The 20,936-nt window shown below is 39.5% G+C and overlaps 1 protein-coding gene across 7 annotated transcripts in view; it reads right to left on the bottom strand.

The window, feature by feature from the left end:
* rhobtb4 (Rho related BTB domain containing 4) overlaps positions 1 to 20,575 on the bottom strand; it is a 50,370-nt gene extending 29,795 nt beyond the window's left edge. The window contains exons 1-3 of one of the 7 annotated variants that reach the window (XM_061728982.1): positions 16,755 to 16,901; positions 16,012 to 16,124; positions 10,648 to 10,737 (exon numbers count right to left, since the gene is read on the bottom strand). Coding sequence is in view for 3 of the 7 variants with exons in the window: in XM_061728980.1 (XP_061584964.1) it covers positions 16,012 to 16,022 (11 nt within the window). In the remaining 4 variants the exon portion in view is untranslated. Of the gene's footprint in view, positions 1 to 10,647; positions 10,738 to 13,846; positions 13,873 to 16,011; positions 16,125 to 16,194; positions 16,433 to 16,754; positions 16,903 to 20,519 lie in introns of those variants that run through there. The other 6 variants (XM_061728980.1, XM_061728978.1, XM_061728979.1 and 3 more) reach the window with 6 other exon arrangements.
* Between the last annotated feature and the right edge of the window lie 361 nt (positions 20,576 to 20,936).

Below are 20,936 nucleotides of genomic sequence, written 5' to 3'. Positions count from 1 at the left end.
GTGCAGCGGCACCTGTAATCCTCTTGGAGGAGTCATAACCTCTCTGTTCTCACAACAGAATTCAGCATCACAAGTTCCTGAAATGACAGGTCAACAAGCCTGACACATTTTGGAAACAAATCATAGGGGTTGATGGAAAAAAAAGGACTACAGGGAGCAAGGTTATGTTTGCAGAAGAAAGGAAAAAGATTTGTGGTTGTAATGCAGCCAGCAGCACAAGGAGTGCTTCACTGACAGAGAAAGGAGTGAACAGCGGGAAAGATGAAAAAAAAAATTCAAAGACAATAACAACCTTAAGTACACCTATCAACCTACCGCAGAATACATCTAGAGGCAAAACGTCAACCCAAAAAAAAACAATACATGCAAGGTGACCCAAGAATGTGACAGAACCAGAAGCCTGTTAATGAGAACAATGGATGAAAATCCCCTCTAAAACAACACAGAGGTTCTTAGCTGAATACAAAAAGTATTACACGCTGTGATACATGCCAGAGGGGGTATTATCAAGTACTGACCAAGCAGAGTGCTCTCCCGTTTTCAGAAGTTTCAGTAAAATCCTATTTTTGCATTACTGTTGAAGTAAAGGTCACATGCATTATTGTCGACTAATACAATGAATTTGTCCAACACCCAAAAAGTGGTCATCATGTATCATGTATCAGGCCATGGCTTGCCTACAACTCATCAACTTCTCGCCATTCCCCCACTGACCCTATTCTCACCCCTACAGCTCACCCGAATATCCAACAGGCCTCCTCACCCCCTGCCCCAACTGCTCTAAAGCTGTCAAAACACGCAGCTTCTCACACTCCCTGTGTCCACACAAAGTTCACTTTATACACACACACACACACACACACACACACACACACACACACACACACACACACACACACACACACACACACACACACACACACACACACACACACACACACACACACACACACACACACCATCTCAAGCTCCAACAAACACACACAACAAAAACAGTCTACATGTGGCCCATTCACTGCTAAAGTAGGTCAGAGCTGCAGTGGGTCTTCTGAGCGCCTCCTTCACCATCACAGGACCGATAACCATACGAAAGATTCATTTCTACCTTCAACTCTGTAACACACGTGCACACACACAAACAGTGATCACATGCCACATACTGTATATGTAAATCTATGGAATGAGTTGGGTTAGGTTTTTTTTACCCTTGGAAGAGAACCCAAAGGTCAAAGCTGACGAGTAAGAAGAGTGGTATGACTGAAGGCTAAAGAGAAATGAGCTTGTGGGAAACTGAACTTCCTAAGTGAGCAGGTGTGGGAAAACACAAAAAAAACTCACAAATGCACAAAAATTCAAACTCCATCACACACACACACACACACACACACACACACACGCTTTGACATAAAGAAGTGGCTGAGCATTGCCAGAGCCGGCACCCTGGCATGAAATAGAGTGTGTTTTGTAACACCCGGCCTATTTGGCGATGGGTGATGGGCATGTTTGTGGCGTGTGAGCTTAAGTGAAAAACATTCATTGCTCAATAAGGCCTGAGAGAAAGTAGAGAAAAAGACAGAGGAGAGGGCACGAGGAAAAGAGACAGGCCGAAAGTACGGTTTACTTACGGCATTATCAGTAGACTGTTATCTGGAGTCCGCTGGAAAACTCTGTGTGTGACCAGCTGTTGTTGCCTCATTATACCCTAATGAAGTCACTGCATTCCTCAAGGTGGAAAAAGAAAGAAACCCGGCAATGTTCTCAAATGCTATTGTGGATTAGTTGAAGTTGTTGAGTTGTCCGAGTTTGTTGAAAACATTTTTTTCCTTTTGACATCATTGCATGCATATCGAAAGATCTGTAGCAGAAACGTTTCTTTTTTTAATTAGACCAGTAATCTAACCCTTATTTTAGTTTGGCATTAATTCTATTTCTGGATTATTTTGCAGGGCTAAGGGCAACTAAACTCTACAATCCAATTTTAGAGCGAATCAAAAAGCTCCTACGTAAAAAACAAAACAAAAAAACAAACCACTAAAATCCATACTTTTTTGAAGCAACTAACAAAACATGAAGTTTACATTGTGGGGTGTACAGTCAAGATATATTCAGTCATTTCATAAATTCAAATAACGGTATAATCAATTACATAAGTCAAAAGTCAGTATAGCCAGTATAACATTTATAAGGACCTTCGATAAAAGGAGATTGAGTTGTGGTTTAAATTCATGCATTATTTAACAAGTATCCTCTGTCTGGAGCATCCAAATTAGGAGTTTCATTTAAAATACAGTACTTTACACGTTAATAGCTACTCCTTCAAGAATAGCATCTTAAGTCTGATTTCCTACAAGTGTTTACTGATGATAAAGCTGATGTTGACCAGATCAAGTCTGTGCTGGCGATGAGGGGCTGTGACGTTAGAATATGTGAAGAATGCAAAGTGGTGTTCAGTCCTGGGGTAAAGGCTGCAAGGATGGTGCCCAGGATAGAGGGCAGCATGAGTGAGAAAGAAGGAGGCACTGCTTTGAGAGTATTGTGGAGAGGGGAGGTTCTGTCTATTCATCAGCCCACCATCTGGCTGAGCATTAACAGGCCCCTGATTATAATATTAATGCCATCTTAGACGTGTCACAATGCGATGCCTGGCTCTCACAAAGGAGTGCCTGGAGTGAACAAGAACACAGCACTGCATATTTCACACTGTCCTTATCTTCGTGGCCTAAGACTCCAAAAATGAACCCATCACATTTATTGCATGTGGCATATGCAACCCAAATACAACTGCCATTAAGACAGCGCATGCACCCAGGATTAACACATGCCCGTGCAGAATTCCCCCTGGATATGGCACAGGGTGTAGCTTCAAGCACCGATTGTAAAAACATCTTTCAGTTGTACAAAGGAAACACTTGAATGAGAGATTTCATGGCTTTTTTTCAGAGCTTAATTATTTTGTTGTTGTTTTGCCCGTGTTTGTACTGTAAGCTGGTTTTATCCAAACTGACAACCTGAGACACTAGAGAGGCTGGAGACAAACAGAAGATAGCAATTCCTTTATCAATCCAGTGTATTTTTTAAACAAAACCAAGATAAAAATCAAACTATCTTAGTGAGTCTAAGAATTAAGCAAATACAACATCAGATGAAAAACATCTGGGGTTTTTTCTTCAGTGGACTATTTTTTGTTAAATAAAATAGCCAAAATAGATAAATAAATGATGTGAGCAATACTAAGTACCCACCCCCCTCATGCTTGTATAGGCTTTAAGGAGGTAAGTTGCAGCCATGTGATACTCACAGTCCCTATTACATGCTGCAGTTATACAATTTTAAGATGTACAAAAAAACATGTTCACACAAACAAACACTCATGCACAATATCAGATGGATGGAGACCTGTAGGTCAGTGAGGTGCTCCTTAAGCTGTGTCTGTCAAGTGACAGCACTAATCTTATTAAGACTCTCTTCAGGGGCTGCTCCAGACTCTTAAAGTGCACTGTAACTTTGAACATTTTTATCCATGACATACTTTTACAACCTGAAGAATTGGTCTTGGTTTGGGACACAGAGAATACTGCATGTGGGTTCCACACTGCAATAGATTCTCTAGTAATATTACAGATTCTGTAAATACCACAGAAGGTGGTTAACTTATAAGGAGACGTATGTACCACAGGGTGTGGCTTATGCTCTAGCAAAGTGAAAGAACATTTGGGGAGCAAGTGCTGAGCCATTTAGGGTTTGGTGGATTCACTGGCTGGTGTTAGGCCTTTATAGAAATGGGATAAAGTACTTAAGTCAGGAACTGGTTGGCAATGGCCTCAAATTGGGACATAAGAGTTAGGCTGTTGAGTGAGACGGAGGATAAATCAGGGAATCAGGATGGAAACCAAGAAATAGGTGAAAAATGGAGCAGTATTGGGTGAAAGCTTAGAGGTTGAAGGTTAATTTAAGATCTGGGATTCTAGGATAGCGGAATTAATTGTAAATAGACAAGTGAGCCTGATATATATCTATCTGCAGATATGATCGCCGCTGAGGTCTGCATTATTTCTTTAGTAGTTCTTATGACACCACGAGATGACCTGAAGCTGAAAAATACGCAGTAGAATCCAGAATCAGAGCAGGAATTATAAACTGTGAAATTTTGACAAAAAAAGTGTTGACAATGTCAGACATTTCTGCTCTGAAGTTTATCATCCCACTGAGCAACAGACGGACACAGGTATCATTTTAACATTCTGTCAATGTTTGAAGTTTGATATAAGCCAGGTATATTTGTAGCGATGCATTTTTAAAAGCATATTTCAAAAATATAATTCAAATTTTTTTAAATGCACGAAAAACTTTTAACACTGCACACTGCATAGCTCCATTTTCAGTGAATAACTATCTCATCTAATGGACCTATAAATATATGTAGTGCTGAAAGGATTAGAAGACTAGAAAAAAGTCCAGACGTCTGCCAAACCATCCCTTTCCAGCCTTTTGAACTCTGAATACCCTTTGACTGGACACCCCAAGAGAGGATTTTTTAACATCTTTTTATATCAGCTTCCTCTGTGGCAAATGTCACCCGCTGAACATTCCCATTTATCAAAAAACAGAGAGAGGGACAAAAAAAAACCAAAACAAACTAGTGTCAGTGTTTACAAACAAGAATCTGAGGAAAGTTGGCTTCCAAAGTCATGAACACAGTGATGTTTGGTCCTCTTAGGGTTAGGGTTTTGGGGAATTTCTCTTTCTTAATTCAGAGACATCAGCGGATTATGTGAACAAACCCTGCAAACTTAGTTCGAAAGCTACAAGCTCACAACTCACTGCCGCCTGACAAATTATTCAACACAGAGAAAATGATGAAAGAAGGATGCGGGAAGAGAAACAGATTCTCCAATCAAATGCATTTATTTCAAATACCACAAGTCATTTTCAAAAAATAACAACAACCATGGCACTTTATACTTATTAACTGAAGGAAATTGATGAAAACCAGGATATGACTAGAGGAATCAAGCCATATCCATGCACCAAAACCTTTGCAGCTCCCTGTGTTTTGTTCTTTGGTTATTTGTGTTTGATTTTTATACACATGCCATAGCTTGTGTAGCTTGGATGTTATCCAGCATTGTTCCCAAATGCAAAAGAGTATGACAGAGGCCAGGATGCAGTGAAAAACCGCCAGGCTTCATATTCAATGCATTCATTTCCTGGAATAACAGCTGATTACAGATATCCTAGGTGTGGACATCAGGCTGTGGTGATAATTGGCTGCAAGGAAAATCCAAAAGGTGTTTGCATTCAATAACTACATGTTGGTGTGCCATGGGATTCTGGACTAAAAAAAAAAGAAGAAAAATCTCACTCAAGGAGGGGTTTGTCTTTGAAAGTAGACCCAATGAACACCCTTCTTTAACTCAGCCATAAAGCTCAGTTACAGTGTTTTAACAAAACAAGAAATCTAGTTCTTGTAATCAAGTTCTTAAAATCAAGCATGGACAGCGATGCAGCAAGAGGAATCAAGCATCTTCGCTGCATGGTGGTAAATCATAGACTACATTCTTGTGACTCTACCCTAATCTGTGCCGCTCCTAGGCTGCTTTGGTCAGTGTTAAAATGAAGTAGATCACAGCAGAACCTCATCCACAGAACTGGACACTTCCACTGGTGCAAATTAAACTTACACTGTGATTTTATTGTCATGCTGAAATTGATTTAATGTGACAAAAATATGACTTAAATTACCTATTTACTGAATCCATCAGCAGGAATAAAGTTACTCTGAACTACCTTCAAAGAGTCTTTAGGATAGGACCTCCAGGCGCCCTCAGGCCTGGGTCCCACTGGATGCAAAGCGCTGCGGTGTGGCTGTGCAGCTGCTGTTCAGCCACTGTAAATCTCAGCCATTCAAGTCAATGAGAGTTGTCCCAGCAGAAGTGCCATGGCACAGTTTACAAGATTCCCAGAAGCGAACATCCGCTCTGCTCCGGTAAAGATGTGTGACAAGTCTATTTTGGCACTCAGCCTCAGCAAAGCTGGATCAATTTACACACAGCACATCGAGCTGGCCAACAGTCAAACACAAGAACAGCATAGAGAATCTGGTCAATTTTCATAACAAAATGCCACTGGCGGGCCCCAGACTCACTTATCCATATTACAGTAACTATGGAGATCATGAGCAAGCAATCCAAACTGTCTCAGAAGAGATTTAAAGATGTAAGAAATGGTCAGGAAAATAGCAGAAAAGACAAGTAATGGCAAGAAACACATCTTCAAACAAGTAGATTAATGTGAACGTGCAACTTTAAAGTAAACTCGAAATTTCATAATAAGCAGTTCAGCAATTAGTGCTTGAAGATGCTCTGCTTCTGACAGACTCCCTGTGGTGCTTGAGGTCGCGCTGGGACAGACCCAAACCGCAGCGCGGCGCTTCCACGCCTGGTGGGACATTTAGATAGGGTGAGAGGCTTCATCATTCAGGAGGGACTCAAAGTAGAGTTGTTGTTCCTCCACATCAAAAGGAGCTATTTAAGGCCAGTTGGGCATCTAACTAGGATGCCCTCTGCACACCTCTATGGGGAAGTGTTGTGACCAGGTCCAAATAGGAAAAGCCCCCAGGGCAGACCCAGAACATGCTGCAGAGGCATCTTATTTTGGATGGCTTGGAACCGCCTCTTTAATCTCCCCAGAAGAGCAAAAAGTAAATAGCCAAGGAGAGGGAGAACTATTTAACTACTTAAGACATTCCCCCAATTACCAAAATCAGTATCAATGGAAACTAATGGTATGATGAAGATTTTTGTTTTTGTTTATTCCTTGTGTCTGCATGCACAAGTGATATAGGTCTGTAGGTAGGTGTTTATTAAAGTCTATCTAATGGCAACGTTTGAGCAGCTGAAAGGCTGTTTTATACTGAGAACAACTCAAATATATCAAGAGAATGCAAAGAGCTGTTTTTGTTGTTGTTGTTTTTTTAAGAGACTTGCTATTTTAGGGCGAGATTTTGCTGCAGAAAGCTTACCATCATGGCTGTTATCATGTAATAGCACTGTACACTACATTTAAGAGTTTTATTGACCAATGCATTAATGGAAAATCAATGGGTGATGAACAAAAATACCATATCTGTGAAGAGGCCTGCCCATCAATATACCGCATTACTACCTGCTGTAATGGTGGGAGTGGAAATATTGTATTTCCTCTAAACCTTCTGCATTCATTCTTACACTCTGGATTTGAGATTGCATGATATAAAGGAAAACTGATGGAGGGACAGTAATTTTTATTTTAACAGTAATCAAAACTAAGGGAAAATCTGCTCTTTTGATGTTTTTTTTTTTTTTTTTTTTTTTTACAACATGTATGCAAGAACAGAGACACATTGCTAGGTTTGAACATAAAACAAAAGTATGTATAATAAATAGAGTGAAATGTTGCAAAGGGCAGACCAGAGAAACTATTACCTTGACGATAGGCTGGTGGAGAAAAAAATGCCAAAGTTATGAAAAGGGCAACGTATCTGGCCTCAGCACAGGGCAGTCATTACTCTCAAATCAGCCAGATTAAACATAGAGTGAATCCAAGAAAAACACCTCTGGACTTGACTGTGGCAAAGCAAAGCGGAGTTATGACCCTGTCGAGAACAAACTGCACACAGTACAACGACCCTGCAAAGCTCTGTATATCAGAGGTTCCTGTCCTTTTTTGGCTTGAACCACTTAAGAGGAATCCAATTCTACCTGTGATCCCATATCAAAAGTGCCATCTGTCCGTCTGTCCGTCCATCCGTCCAAATTATGTCAAAGAAGGCCTGACATTAACAAATACTCAATTATAACACTTCAACGTCTTAACTAATTTTGGAAACCAAATTGCATGATTATTTAAAATATTAAGTTGTGTTTTTCTTTTTAATGTTTTAACTTGAAGTTAAAACATTCAAACAAGTTCTGTCTGTGTTTAAATTACACCACAGCTAACAAATACAGAAAAAGTAAAGAGAGAACAAAGAAGAGGGGAAGTATATGAGAGTAAAAAGCAAAAATAACAGCAACAGAGACAGAAATAGACAAATGTACCACTTTGGAGAGAACCAAGACATAACAGGAAGGTTGTTTGTTGTGTTTGCTTCAAATAGCCTAGATGCTTTGTTGAGTTCCTCATATTGTATTGTGCTTAAGCAAACAAAAACAAAGTTTCTGTAGAACAAAACGCATTTATCTCAAAAGCAATGAATTTTAGATATTATTCAATAGAGCTCTGAGTGGATTTTATAATCATATGATTTTCCCAGGGAATGAATAACCATGTAATCCTTCCACTAGCCTGAAAACACAAACATTACCAAATGTAAAGGTGCATTTTTAATTTGCATCAAACAGTGATGAAATGCAACACATTCTGCTTGACTCTGCTGAAATATAGATTAATATGTGTTGCCAATTACATGACTGTTATTGCATAAAACAGTAAATGTGCACACTCACAGACACACACACAGCTGACACACCATGCACTGTAGATACCCTAAAATAGTCAGATGGAAAAATCTATACTAGTCTTTGGTTATTTCCGCACTGCTGTGCCGTGGCCTGGTAAACAAACAGCATGTAAAAATCACATCACGCTGTGACCACATGTCATTTATCTGCCAAGCTGCAGTGCAGCCCCACAGGTTTCAATCATTTCAAGAAGGGCAAGGGGCAAGAAGGTGGACACTCTTTTGGACAGAGCTTTACTTTGGATCGAGGCTTATCCTTAACACTTGTGAACAGTTTATTCAAAGCTGACATATGACATATGACATATGAAAAATGTAAATATATTGTTTAACCAGATGTGTTATAAATAATATTTTCTTTAAAAGGTCCAGCACAGTCATGCAGCTTTTAACTGTTGAAAGTGTAGTTTTATAGGCTTGAACCCATTTGTGATCTCTCTTTCACAGAGAAAATAAATGATCATTTGCTAGCCTTAAACTGCCTTGAGAAGAGTCAATATTACTCCATAACATGACATCTGCTATTGTCTCAATGCATTGGTATTAAGTGTCATTTGATATCAAGCAGGAAAAATAATATGATCTCGATCAAATATTTATGCTGAAATGAGAGGAATGTATTTCAGCAGGAGACACACAGATTGAGAAACAAAGAGAGGCAGTATGAAAGTGTCAAAAACTGCCTTTCCTTAAATGACCCCACCTGGGGAATTTTCACAACTTCCTTTCAATTCCTGAACTGTGGTTTCAAAGTTACAAAAAAAAAAAAACAGCGGGAATTTTGAAATCCATTCTTATCATTGTCTTATCATTATCGTATCAGTCATTTTTGAGGTAGTTTTGAGAATGCATTGCAATGCAATAAATTTTTTAAAAAAAATAAAAAAAAAAACAAACAAGGCATTCTCTTTTTTTTAATTAAGTGAAAGGTCCCTCAAGCATATCGGAGCTGAACATTGATCTAAGCTGAACACATCTGACCCAGCCCCATGATGTTTGGGTAAGTCAATTTCAGAGTTTGCGTGGGAACAAAGCACAGAGGTAGCTGGACAAACACTGACTGGGGTGATGGAAAAGCCCTCATCTACAAACTTCTTACCATCAGTTACCACATCTGACTCATCTGTTTTGCCATGTGTGAGAAAGACATGCTGAAAGACGGATGAGAGGGTGTCAGTCAGGTTGCCTCAGCCTCCAGAAACTGTAAAAATTGGGCAACCCCAGCAGTTTATCAAAATAACAACAAAGGGAAACACTTAAATAAGTCGGTATTTATAGCTACATGAACACAGTCACAGTTATGCAATTACTCATTGGAATCCTGTGAGCAAACTGGCCTAAAACAAGTTTAGACTAAAACAAGTCTAACCCTGATTATCAGGAATGACCGCCTTTGGGTGTTTCTTTCTAAGCCTCCAGCTCTTAGGTAAGCATAGACACACGTGCACAGTGAGAGGGTCCATGCATGTGTCAATGTGTTTATGTCTTTACAGTATGAACGGGTTTGTGGGTTTTGAGTTTGAATACTTCACTGCATGAGTCAGTGCACACTGTAAGGAAAGAGTGACTAAAGAAATCAACCAATTATTGCACCTAATCTCATTCACAACATAAGCAATCACTTTTAATAAGAACTAGAATGAACAAGCCAAACATCTGCATGACATCAGGCACATCTTAGAATTTTTTTCCCCCAACTTTTTCTCATGGACAAACAAAAAATTAATAGGTGAATAGGAACCAGTGATGCCCGTGTAAACTGTAACAGGAGTCACTGAATTCTCAGGCAGCAAAAGGCACAGGAGTGGTCATAAAAGAACGGCTAATGGATAAACAGACAGGCAAGATATGAAAGCAAACAGGAAGATGAGGAAACAGACAGCCAAAGCTTGCAGGAACTGTAAATTAAAGATGTGGGAGATTACCAGTGGATGAACACCGCTGAAGCCAGACATATGGGGCTGTTTGAGCCCTTGCAGACATGTGAAGTAAATAGTATTTAGATTAGCCTCCAAGGTCCCGTGGGGAATGCAAGCAGCCAACCGCACCTGTCCAACTGAACGTATAACCCACGCTACACAAACAAACAACTCTCCGTATGAAAACCAACAACATGAAATGCAATCTGTGATTGAGACCACACGTACTTCAATAGTTGGTATTTCCTCACTCATATGTCGTAGAGACCAATTCACCCAAGAGGGTCGGGTTTCCGCCACAAATGAGAGAAGCAGATGCTAAAAAGAGAGACACCCTGGGATCAAATTTCAGAGAGAGTTGCACACATACAAAAATATGCAAGAACAAATCACACAGTCACACAGTAGGATAAGTTTATTGCAGTACTATTTCTGCATTGCCATGACACGCACAATCACATAGACCGAAGCATCAGTATACCAGGAAGCATCGCGCAGAAGCCTTCTCTGAACACACGTGGATCCACTAATGTAAACTGAAGCACTTACACAACAAAAATAGACAGAGTATAATAGATTGCAAAGGGAAATATATCCATAGAATAGGGATGGGCGGTATGGACTAAAAAATGTATCACGATAATTTCTGGCATTTATCCCGATAACGATAAAAATGACGATAAAAAAAATACCAATTCAACTCCATCTTTTCAACTCTAAATCTATCTCGCTCTCAGATCCGGCATGTCTGTTACACAAAAACGTCATCAACGGGAATTTATCCTTTTTTCTCTTTCTTTCTTTCTTTCTTTCTTTCTTTCTTTCTTTCTTTCTTTCTTTCTTTCTTTCTTTCTTTCTTTCTTTCTTTCTTTCTTTCTTTCTTTCTTTCTTTCTTTCTTTCTTTCTTTCTTTCTTTCTTTCTTTCTTTCTTTCTTTCTTTCTTTCTTATTTCCTTCCTTCCTTCTTTTTTCCCTTCCTTCTTTCCTCCTGCTCTCTCCTTCCTTCTTCCCTTCCTCTTTTCTCCCTTCCTTCCTTCCTTCCTTCCTTCCTTCCTTCCTTCCTTCCTTCCTTCCTTCCTTCCTTCCTTCCTTCCTTCCTTCCTTCCTTCCTTCCTTCCTTCCTTCCTTCCTTCCTTCCTTCCTTCCTTCCTTCCTTCCTTCCTTCCTTCCTTCCTTCCTTCCTTCCTTCCCATACGTTCTGCGTCGACTTAACACAGAACCATAAATCAGTTTTACAAAAAAACATCATCAATGGGAATTTATCATTTTTACCGTGAGATGATAAATTCTTATCGTGGGGAATTTTTTTGACGGTTTATCGTGAACGGTAAAATATCGCCCATTCCTACCATAGAAGCCAAGGCATTAAGAGTAATATCCAATAGTTTGCACTCAGTATGCATATGTAATGAACGTCTGGATTAGATAATGTATAATGCAAACAGGCTTTAAGTGCCGGTTAAGTAGAAAAACAGTAGCATTCTTTACATGATTTAAAGCATTCATTTTTTAAGGCTTCATTTTTAAAAAGCCCTCTGAAACTTGAGTGTGTTCCTTTTATTAGTTATTAGTCTTTTAAGACCCCTCCATGGCATCAGGTATTTGATAAGTTATTGACTAAGAATGTATCTTTCCTTGAACATGACTTCAAGTCTAAACTTTTAGAGACAAACGTACTGAAGTCAAAGGCCTATTTTAATATCAATCCACCGGTAAATAATCCCTCTTCAGGTGTAATTTTAGCAGAGTGACCTCTAGTGACCTGTCATTTAGAAGACATTCAATACAAAGAAAACATGCCCATTCAGACTCTCCTGCAGGACTGTGGTACACTTTAAATGGCAATTCATGTGTGAAAGATGTATGGAAACTTGTATTTAAAAGAAAACAATGAGTGAAATAGTTTAATAATTGTAATCTATAAGCACTCCAAGCATGAAACATCAAAAATGTAACAATTCTCACTTTGTGTAACTTTTGCCGCGGAAGTCTTTCATTGCATTGTGTCAACAGTGATGTTGGATAATAGGCCTCCTAATCAGTACAGGCATCCTGGATGTCATGACACAAACCCCGGTCAGACCCTGGCTTCACTCCAGCCCCAACTTGTTTGAGAGTCCATGAATGGATGAAGACATCCACTCCCGCAGAACCTGGCTTTTTTATCACCTCTTACCCACTTGTTGTGTCCCTGCCCTGCCCTGCCCTTGCCCATAATACGACGCCTTCTTATCCACGTCTCTCACCACAGAAACATCTCGTTCCCTCACTCTTGAGCTGTCTGGTGCGAGGTGTGATTTACTTCTTTCACTCACAAGCTCATGGAATATGTACATTCAGGTTGTATTTAGAAATCTCCTGGGAGCAAACAGTCTTTGATTGATTTGGAGTTATTAGCATAGTGTTATAGAGAAATGTGTTTGCTTTTGGTAATTCAGATGAGCTTCAGAGACAAACACAGAATGAAAACAGAGACTGCTTCTGACGCAAGGCAGCAGATAACCACCTTAGAGGAAATAAAGACAGATGTTTAAAGAGTTTTGAATCTGAAATCCTTTTGAAAGAGCTGAGGATTTGTTTTAAATTTTAAAAGAACACCAAGGAAACCAGTTGACCTCTTTTTCACCACTGAGCAGATTGCTCTGTTTATTTTAACTTTCTTTCTTTTCAAATGCTTTCTTTGCCATCCTTTTGGCCAATACCCAGAAGAAGTGGAAATGTTTAAAGGAGCATTCAAACAAGCTTTCGTGTTTAGAGGCATATCCATATAGGACAACTCCCCTTAGCCAAAACTCTGACTTCTTTCTCTTCCCTTTCTTCTACTCTGCACAGCTCAATTTCTCTCTTATTTGTTTTCAAACAATCTGCTTCTCTTCTCCTTTCCTCTTTTCCTTAATACACAGAGCCTGTGTTCTCTCTCCAGCCTGGCGCTCGGATTTCTACTCTCGTATACACATTCTTCGGTCGCCGACACCCCGATTTGAAAACAGCTAAAGACTGTCCGGTTTCCTTCCCAAGCACAATCCCTTCATCTTTTATCGCCTTTCTCTGTCTCTTTTGGTCTCTCCTACACTCTTCTGCGTGTGAATGTTGTTGTTGAAGGATGTGTGTGTGTGTGTGTGTGTGTGTGTGTGTGTGTGTGTGTGTGTGTGTGTGTGTGTCCATGGGGGTTTAGTGAGTCTCTTTCCTCAGATGGCTTTGAGTATGTTAACTCTCCATCCTTGCGTACACACACCCAGATATGAATGCATGCCCACACGAATAATACAAGCTACCCTGCCCAAACACACACTTTAAAGCTCCCAGCCATGCTGCATGCAGTTGAGAGGAGCTGTTGGCCCAAAGAAGACCGTGTATGTGTGCGTGTGTGTCTGTGCATATGCATGTGCATGTGATTGTGCATGTGTGCGGGACATTACTCAGCTCACACAAAGACGCTGCTTCTTCCATGACTCCCAGCTGTGTAGACTTGGCTCACTACTCGACAGCGCAGCAGCCAGAAATGCTGGGTGTGTAACTCTACTGGAAAGCCCTGGTTATACCCACCCACACACACACACACACACGCACACACACGCACACACACGCACTTACACACACACACAGGCTCCTCCAAGACAACGTGCTCCTCTGAGCAGGGGCAGACAGGGATGGGCCTCACCCCAAAGGAAGAATGGTTCAAATTCCACAGCTGATAGAAAAACAGAGGAGTGGGCTTGAGTCTTGGAACTGATGTCAGCGCTGTAAGATCATCCCCACACCCACCACATTTTACACATTTACAGAGTAGGATTGACAAGGAAAGAGACGAAAGAAAGGAAGAAAAGAACTGGGATATGGAGTTGGATACATATAAGTGGACACTTTTAGCTGTTTTCAGAGATATCAAATATCTTTCCACGCTTGGGCTAATAACTGTGGCAACCACTGTTTTTACAGCAGGAGTGACTTCTTTCCTCAGCTATGCCTTCTAGCTGGGCTCACTCGTCTCAGGTGCACGTAGTGAAGACAGCAAATACTGTACTTGAGCAAGCCATGTAAACAAGACCAAATGGTGTATCACCACAGAAACTGATCAGAAAGTATGCCTGGGCATAGTAGAAGCAAACTGTCCATTGCAGCTTTGCCAGATATCCAGATGACATTAATACAGCATCGGTTTAAGCATCTTTACATTGTCTTTAGGTCACAGAGTTTTAATTGTTTTGGGAAGTTTCAAAAATAGTATTGTCTATAGGTGCATACATGCAGAATATCCTTTACACAGTCAACACGTCAATACTTTTCAAATGAAAGAGAACCAAACTTGAAAACCTTCCAAACATTTGCTCTTTAAAGATAACGCCCTTTATCTTCTATCAGCGCCATACAGGTTTTACATTGGGTTAAATTAAAATGAAACAGTTTTTACAACGTGTAGTAGTTCAAAGATTTCAAATGAGAAGATCAATAAACTATAATAAGTTTTAAGCTATGGATAGTCAGAGGTGGACAGAGTACTCAACCCCAGTACTTGAGTAAGAGTACAAATACTACTGGTCAAAATTTACTCTGTTACAAGTAAAAGTAGCTCAGTCAAAATATTACTCGAGTAAGAGTAGAAAAGTACTTGCTTTTAAAGGTACTTAAGTATCCAAAAGTAAATGCTTTTAAATTTACTTTAAGTAAAAGTAAGAGTAAGAGTAAATTTCTTATTTTCCACATCAGTAAATTACTATATTTTTTAATTTTAATTTAATTTTAATTTTAATTACATTTTTTTATTTTGTCTGTGGTTTGTCTGTGCCCTCGTTTTTTACTCGGTCGAACTCAAACATTGAGTTAAGATACGGCCAAGGATTTTGTGAATTTCGGCTCATTATCAGACTCAGACGACTCAGCGGATTGTCTTTCTTCTCCTGACGCAGGCGTAGCCATTGTTGCGGCTATGTCTTGACTTGTTGCGGCTCTGTCTTGACAAACGCAGGCTACTTTGGCGGTATCGTTTTGAGGAGGCTTGACGTATTTCCGCTTTACGTACATCCCAGTGGAGAGCGTGCACTGTGATAGGTCTCCTCCTTTGACAAAAACAGCTTGTGTCCAATAGGATTTTAGGGAAGAAGAAAAAAGAGCAGAACTGAAAGTAACGAGTACTTTTCAGCCTTCCTAGAAATTTACTCGAGTAAAAGTACAAATATTTGTCATGGAAATGTATTCAAGCAAGAGTAATAAGTACCAAAGAAATCTAATACTCAAGTAAAGTACAAATCATCTGGATATGTACTTAAGTACAGTGCTCAAGTAAATTTACTCCGTTACTGTCCACCACTATGGATAGACGGTACAATATAATAACTCGAAGATGATAAAGATTAAGAGTTATTGCAGCAAAGGTTTTAAAACGCAGTCTATTCAAGTTCTGTATGAGGTTTGATAAGTGCAGAGCAGTGAACAACCCCGGCTGAACCGTTATGCAACCCCTGGCTGTCTGTCCACATGTATTCTGCACTAAAGACTTCTCTTTTTTTTCTTTTCTTTTTTTTTTGCAAGCATAGCCTAAAGATTAAATCACAAGTCAGCACACGTAGCAGGCGACAAGGCTCGTGGCTCCTACCTTTCAAACATTCGCCTCTGTGATCAGTCGAGCTCTGTTTCCCCCCCGGACTCCTCTCTCCGTTCACACCTCTGCTCCTCTGTTTACTCTTCTCTCGCTTCTCCCCATCAAAACTGCAAGGGACAAGCAAATGAGATCCCTTCAGGGCATTCCTCGTCATGACAGCACCTAACCAAAACTCACGTTTCAACTCTCGCTTGCTTTCGGAATGGACTTTAAAGTCCCCAAATCATCGGACGGAGTCGCTTCGTGTTTTGGCGGAGATCTGCCCAAGCTGACACGAGGAAAAAGAAAGAGGAAAAAAAAAAAAAAATGCTCCCGACTGTTGGAGCTGAGAGACGCCAGGAGGAATGTAATTACACGAAGACTGCTGCATATTGCAAAACCCGCAGACATGCTCTTGTTTGCCAACCCAACCCCCCACCGGCTATTGTGCTCCGGGATGTGTCTGGGTAGTTTCCCCGCTTGTGGTCCTGATGCGAGTTTTTCTCCGTCCCTTTGTTGTTTTTGTCACTCCTACAGGGTGGAATCACAGAGGAGGGAAACATGCCTAGACGTTCTTTTGTCTGTTTCTCTTCTTCTTTCACACAGCTGCACTGCTCACCTAAAAACACTCTTAACGTTTCCCCATAAACATAGATTCCGTACAGACTTATATCACAGATAAAGCGTAAGAGCGTCTTTTCCTCCAAGTTCTACCGCAACCTTAACTGTTTGAAGACTATGCAAGTCCCGCATCTCACCGTGAATTTATCCTAAAAGTTTAGTCCTCGCTGCATGGGGAGATGGTGGTCGCCGCTGTCTCGGTCCTTCTCTGTCCTCTCCCTCTTTACCCTCGGTTATCTGTGTGAGCCCGGTTATGTTGGAGCAGGACCATCCTTCAGAGAGCACGCCCGCGGGCCCGCGTGCCCGCGCAGCCACACCCAGCCATTCATGAAGTGGCAGCTTCATGAATGGCTGATATTCAGCAAGGCGTTCATGTCTCATATCATCTCGGATGCTCAGTGCATGATGATGAACTTGTCATATTTAAGAAGAAGAAAAGACATCAGTTGGCTAATCTTTTTTTTTTATATATATATATATATATTTATCTTTTAATGTATTTTCCAGGCAGGGCTTACACTGAAAAAATAAATCTAAACGCATGTAAATATAACATATTTAAATCTGTGATATCATGGTGCTTTACATGAATACATCTAGTTTTGAACTTAATCTGCATTTGTTCAAAAAACAAGACATTGTGCATTTTTTCCAAGCAGTATTTATGTAATCCCAGGCAATCTTTCCATTTACACACAAACAACCAGCAATGATCTTGTTGTATTTACCTTTCCTTTAACAATTTTAATCTATTGGGCAGATTGACCAACGTTTATATGAAACATGCTTTATTTGTAAGTAGAACACCACAGTAAAACATGTATGCTGATGAAGGTTCTTGTGGGGTCCGTGTGTTGATGTGGAAGGGTGAATGTGTCTAGATATATATATTTATTTTATTTGTTTATATTTTAAATAACATTTTATTGGATTATTTTCAATTATTTTATTTTTTTATATATGATGCGCTGACTGGAGAGCACTTTTAATTTCGTTGTACATAAGTTATAATGACAATAAATAACTATCTATCTATCTATCTATCTACCTATCTATCTATCTATCTATCTATCTATCTATCTATCTATCTATCTATCTATCTATCTATCTATCTATCTATCTATCTATCTATCTATCTATCTATCTATCTATCTATCTACCTACCTACCTACCTATCTATCTATCTATCTATCTATCTATCTATCTATCTATCTATCTATCTATCTATCTATCTATCTATCTATCTATCTATCTATCTATCTATCTATCTATCTATCTATCTATCTATCTATCCATCTAAAACATATTTTGCTTGATATACTTTAAAAAAAATTAAGGCAACTTTTTCACATGAGATTTTTATGTAAATCAAGAAAGACTAGTTTTTGTATAAACTACTTAATTTTTAGTATGTACACAATTCATCCATCCATCCATCCATTATCTATACCTGCTTTTATCTTTTGCAGGGTCACGGGGGTCTGCTGGAGCCTATCCCAGCTCGTATTCAAGCCAGAGGCAGGGGGTAAACCCTGGACAGGTCACCAGTCCATCGCAGGGCCACAAAACAACCAGACATACTCACACTCACACCTACGGGCAATTTAGAATCACCAATTAACCTACTACGCATGTTTTTGGACTGTGGGAGGAAGCCGGAGTACCTGGAGGAAACCCACGCAAGCACGGGGAGAACATGCAAACTCCACACAGAAAGGCCTGTACACAACTTGCAAGTAAAGTCAACTTAATTTTTGCAAGTAAAGTCAACTTAATTTTGATAAATAAACTTAACATAATTAAGTTGACGGTACTTGCAAAATGTATTATTTATACAAAAAATTAAGTAGTTTATACAAAGACTAGTCTTCCTTGATCTACATAATAACCTCATGCAAAAAGTTGAGTTATTTTTTTTAAGTAGATCAAGCACAATATTTGTATCAGTGTATGCACAAAACTATAGCTACGCGAAAGATCGATCAAAATACCAAAAGGAATTTGAAATCCACTTAAATGTGACTGAACCAACCTCACCTCCCTTGGTCTCAGAGTAACAAAATCTGGCCTTTTAACGTCTTTTTTAGGGATTATTAATCTTTGGGTTTGAGTCAAACTATGATTGTTTCCTGCATAAACCTATCAAAGCTGAGCCAGTAAAAAAAAAAAAAAAGATTTCAGTAAACCTTTGGTATCCACAATGAAATGTCCATCATCGTCATCACTTTCTTCCAATCTAGTCAGGGTTGCTTGTTAAATGTAGCCTACAAATAAATATTTTATTCCATAAACTGACCCTGTGGGTGATGCTTTGACATAACTGTAGTACATTTGAATTACAGTATATTTATTAACTCATAATTTAATGACTCAAATGAAGGCAACTCATGTTTATAAAGGTCTGAAATAAACTATACATTGATGATCAAATTATTAAAGGTTTTTTTTATGTTAAAGGTTCCATTATGTTAAGAGTAACAGCCATACCTTTTAGCCTTCCTCAAGAGGCTTACCACCTTTGAGCTGTGAAACTGGTGCTTCTGGTCCAGTGGCTCATATCACTGACGTCAACATTTCCACCTGCTGCTTGTGCAAAGCTACATGAATGACACAATGTGCTTTTAGTTGAAAGACTTTTTATTTTGTTTTAATCTTTTCCACTATCCACCCATTCCATTCAAAACCATTTGGGTGGATGTTGAAGTATTGTAAAAACACTAATGAAGCATAGCCGCCCGCCCTTTGTGAGGATGTCCGTTGTGGCCATGGTTAATACAGATACTATTGACAAGCAGTTCTAAGTTTAAAAAAATAAGAGAGAAACACTAGTCAATCATTAAAACTATGGTTCCACTTTTTGGTTAACTTGTCCTCAGAGTGCTCTTTGTTCCAGTGCTCCGATGGTAAACAAAAGTTGAAACTTTGTGGAGTGAAGGGGATTTGTGGCAGCTGCCTTAACTAATAGACAGCTGAAAGGATGATTCACAACAACAATATCACACAACGGAACAATGATCAAACCAAACTTCTATTTTTTTAAATTGTAATTTTGCTTTCAAACATGATGGTAAATATAATTTACTTTGAATCCCAAACATTATCTGTGATCTGACGAATTAAACCAAATTCTAAAATCAAAAGACCTAGTATCATAAAGATATATTTATAGCTATCAAAATCTTTTCCAAACTCAAGTTCAAATTTAGTTGTAACCAAAATCCGAGGCTGTAGAGCAACAGCAGTTTTTATCCCCCTAAAACTGTCATTACTGACTTGTTTTTTCATAAAATGCTCATTCATGTAAGACGTTATCTCACCACACCACCAAATATATTCACTGACACCAAAATATCTGCCATATTCCAAGGTGATGATCATTCAATCTTGCAGTCTCAATTTGACAGCGCATTTGTCTGGAATTCCAACAAATTGGCAGCCTTGTGACAGCCTAGAACACCTTTTACTGTGAGCAGACTTAAATTTGGATTCAAATGTGTTTCATGCTTGGGAGTTAGGTGTTTATCCCCTTTGTCCCCACCTCTGTGGTCATCATTTTTGAGGATATTGAAGCTATAAAGAATGATAAAGTATTTTTAAAACACAGAACAAAAACAACCATACAAGCCTCCATCAGCATTTTAGACAAAAAAAAGTTGTCTTCACATGTTGAACCTGAAAAAAGTACAGATGTCAGGCAGTTGCGGCTTTCAGAGGCCTGCTGTTAGAATCCCTAAAATTCTTGCTTAGCCAAGTGCCATAAGCAGTCACTGTCCTGCTAAGGGAATGGAACAACCTGCCCAGGCTTGCTTTCACCTCAGTTTGCATGCAAGTCCTAGGCAACCATCCTCACTGTGGCCATCAGGCATGGGAGTCATCGCACATACAAATAAATGTGTACTCACCAGTGCAGATGGGGATGGAATATCAGGTTGTAGTCATTTCATGAACACCTTGGGGATGAACGCGGATCCTAAAAGGATGTTCTTCTTTCTATCCTGCATACAATGTTTGCTGAGTTTTGCTGACACAAAAGTCATATGACTGCATGTATTCAGTTCAGTCACTTCTCTGCTTTTGTTGGGCTTGTTTTCTCCACTGTTCTTCATGTCGTACGTATGCTAAACCTTTATCTGTGTTGTGAAGCACTTTTCTATTGCCTGTGGCCAATGCAATAGCACTATTGATGCAGCCACATGGGCACAATAGGGGTATAATGCAGGATCCACATGGTTTGCCCTTCACTCTCTGTCAGTCTCTTTCCTGAGAGGGTAAACTGCTGATCCCACTGGTGTGAAAGGCCTGCAACAGCACAATTTTAC

Source organism: Cololabis saira, chromosome 9, assembly GCF_033807715.1.
Source record: "Cololabis saira isolate AMF1-May2022 chromosome 9, fColSai1.1, whole genome shotgun sequence".
Classification (NCBI taxonomy): Eukaryota; Metazoa; Chordata; class Actinopteri; order Beloniformes; family Belonidae; genus Cololabis; species Cololabis saira.
Note: the sequence above shows the minus strand (reverse complement) of the source record. Positions and strands in the feature narration are given on the sequence as shown.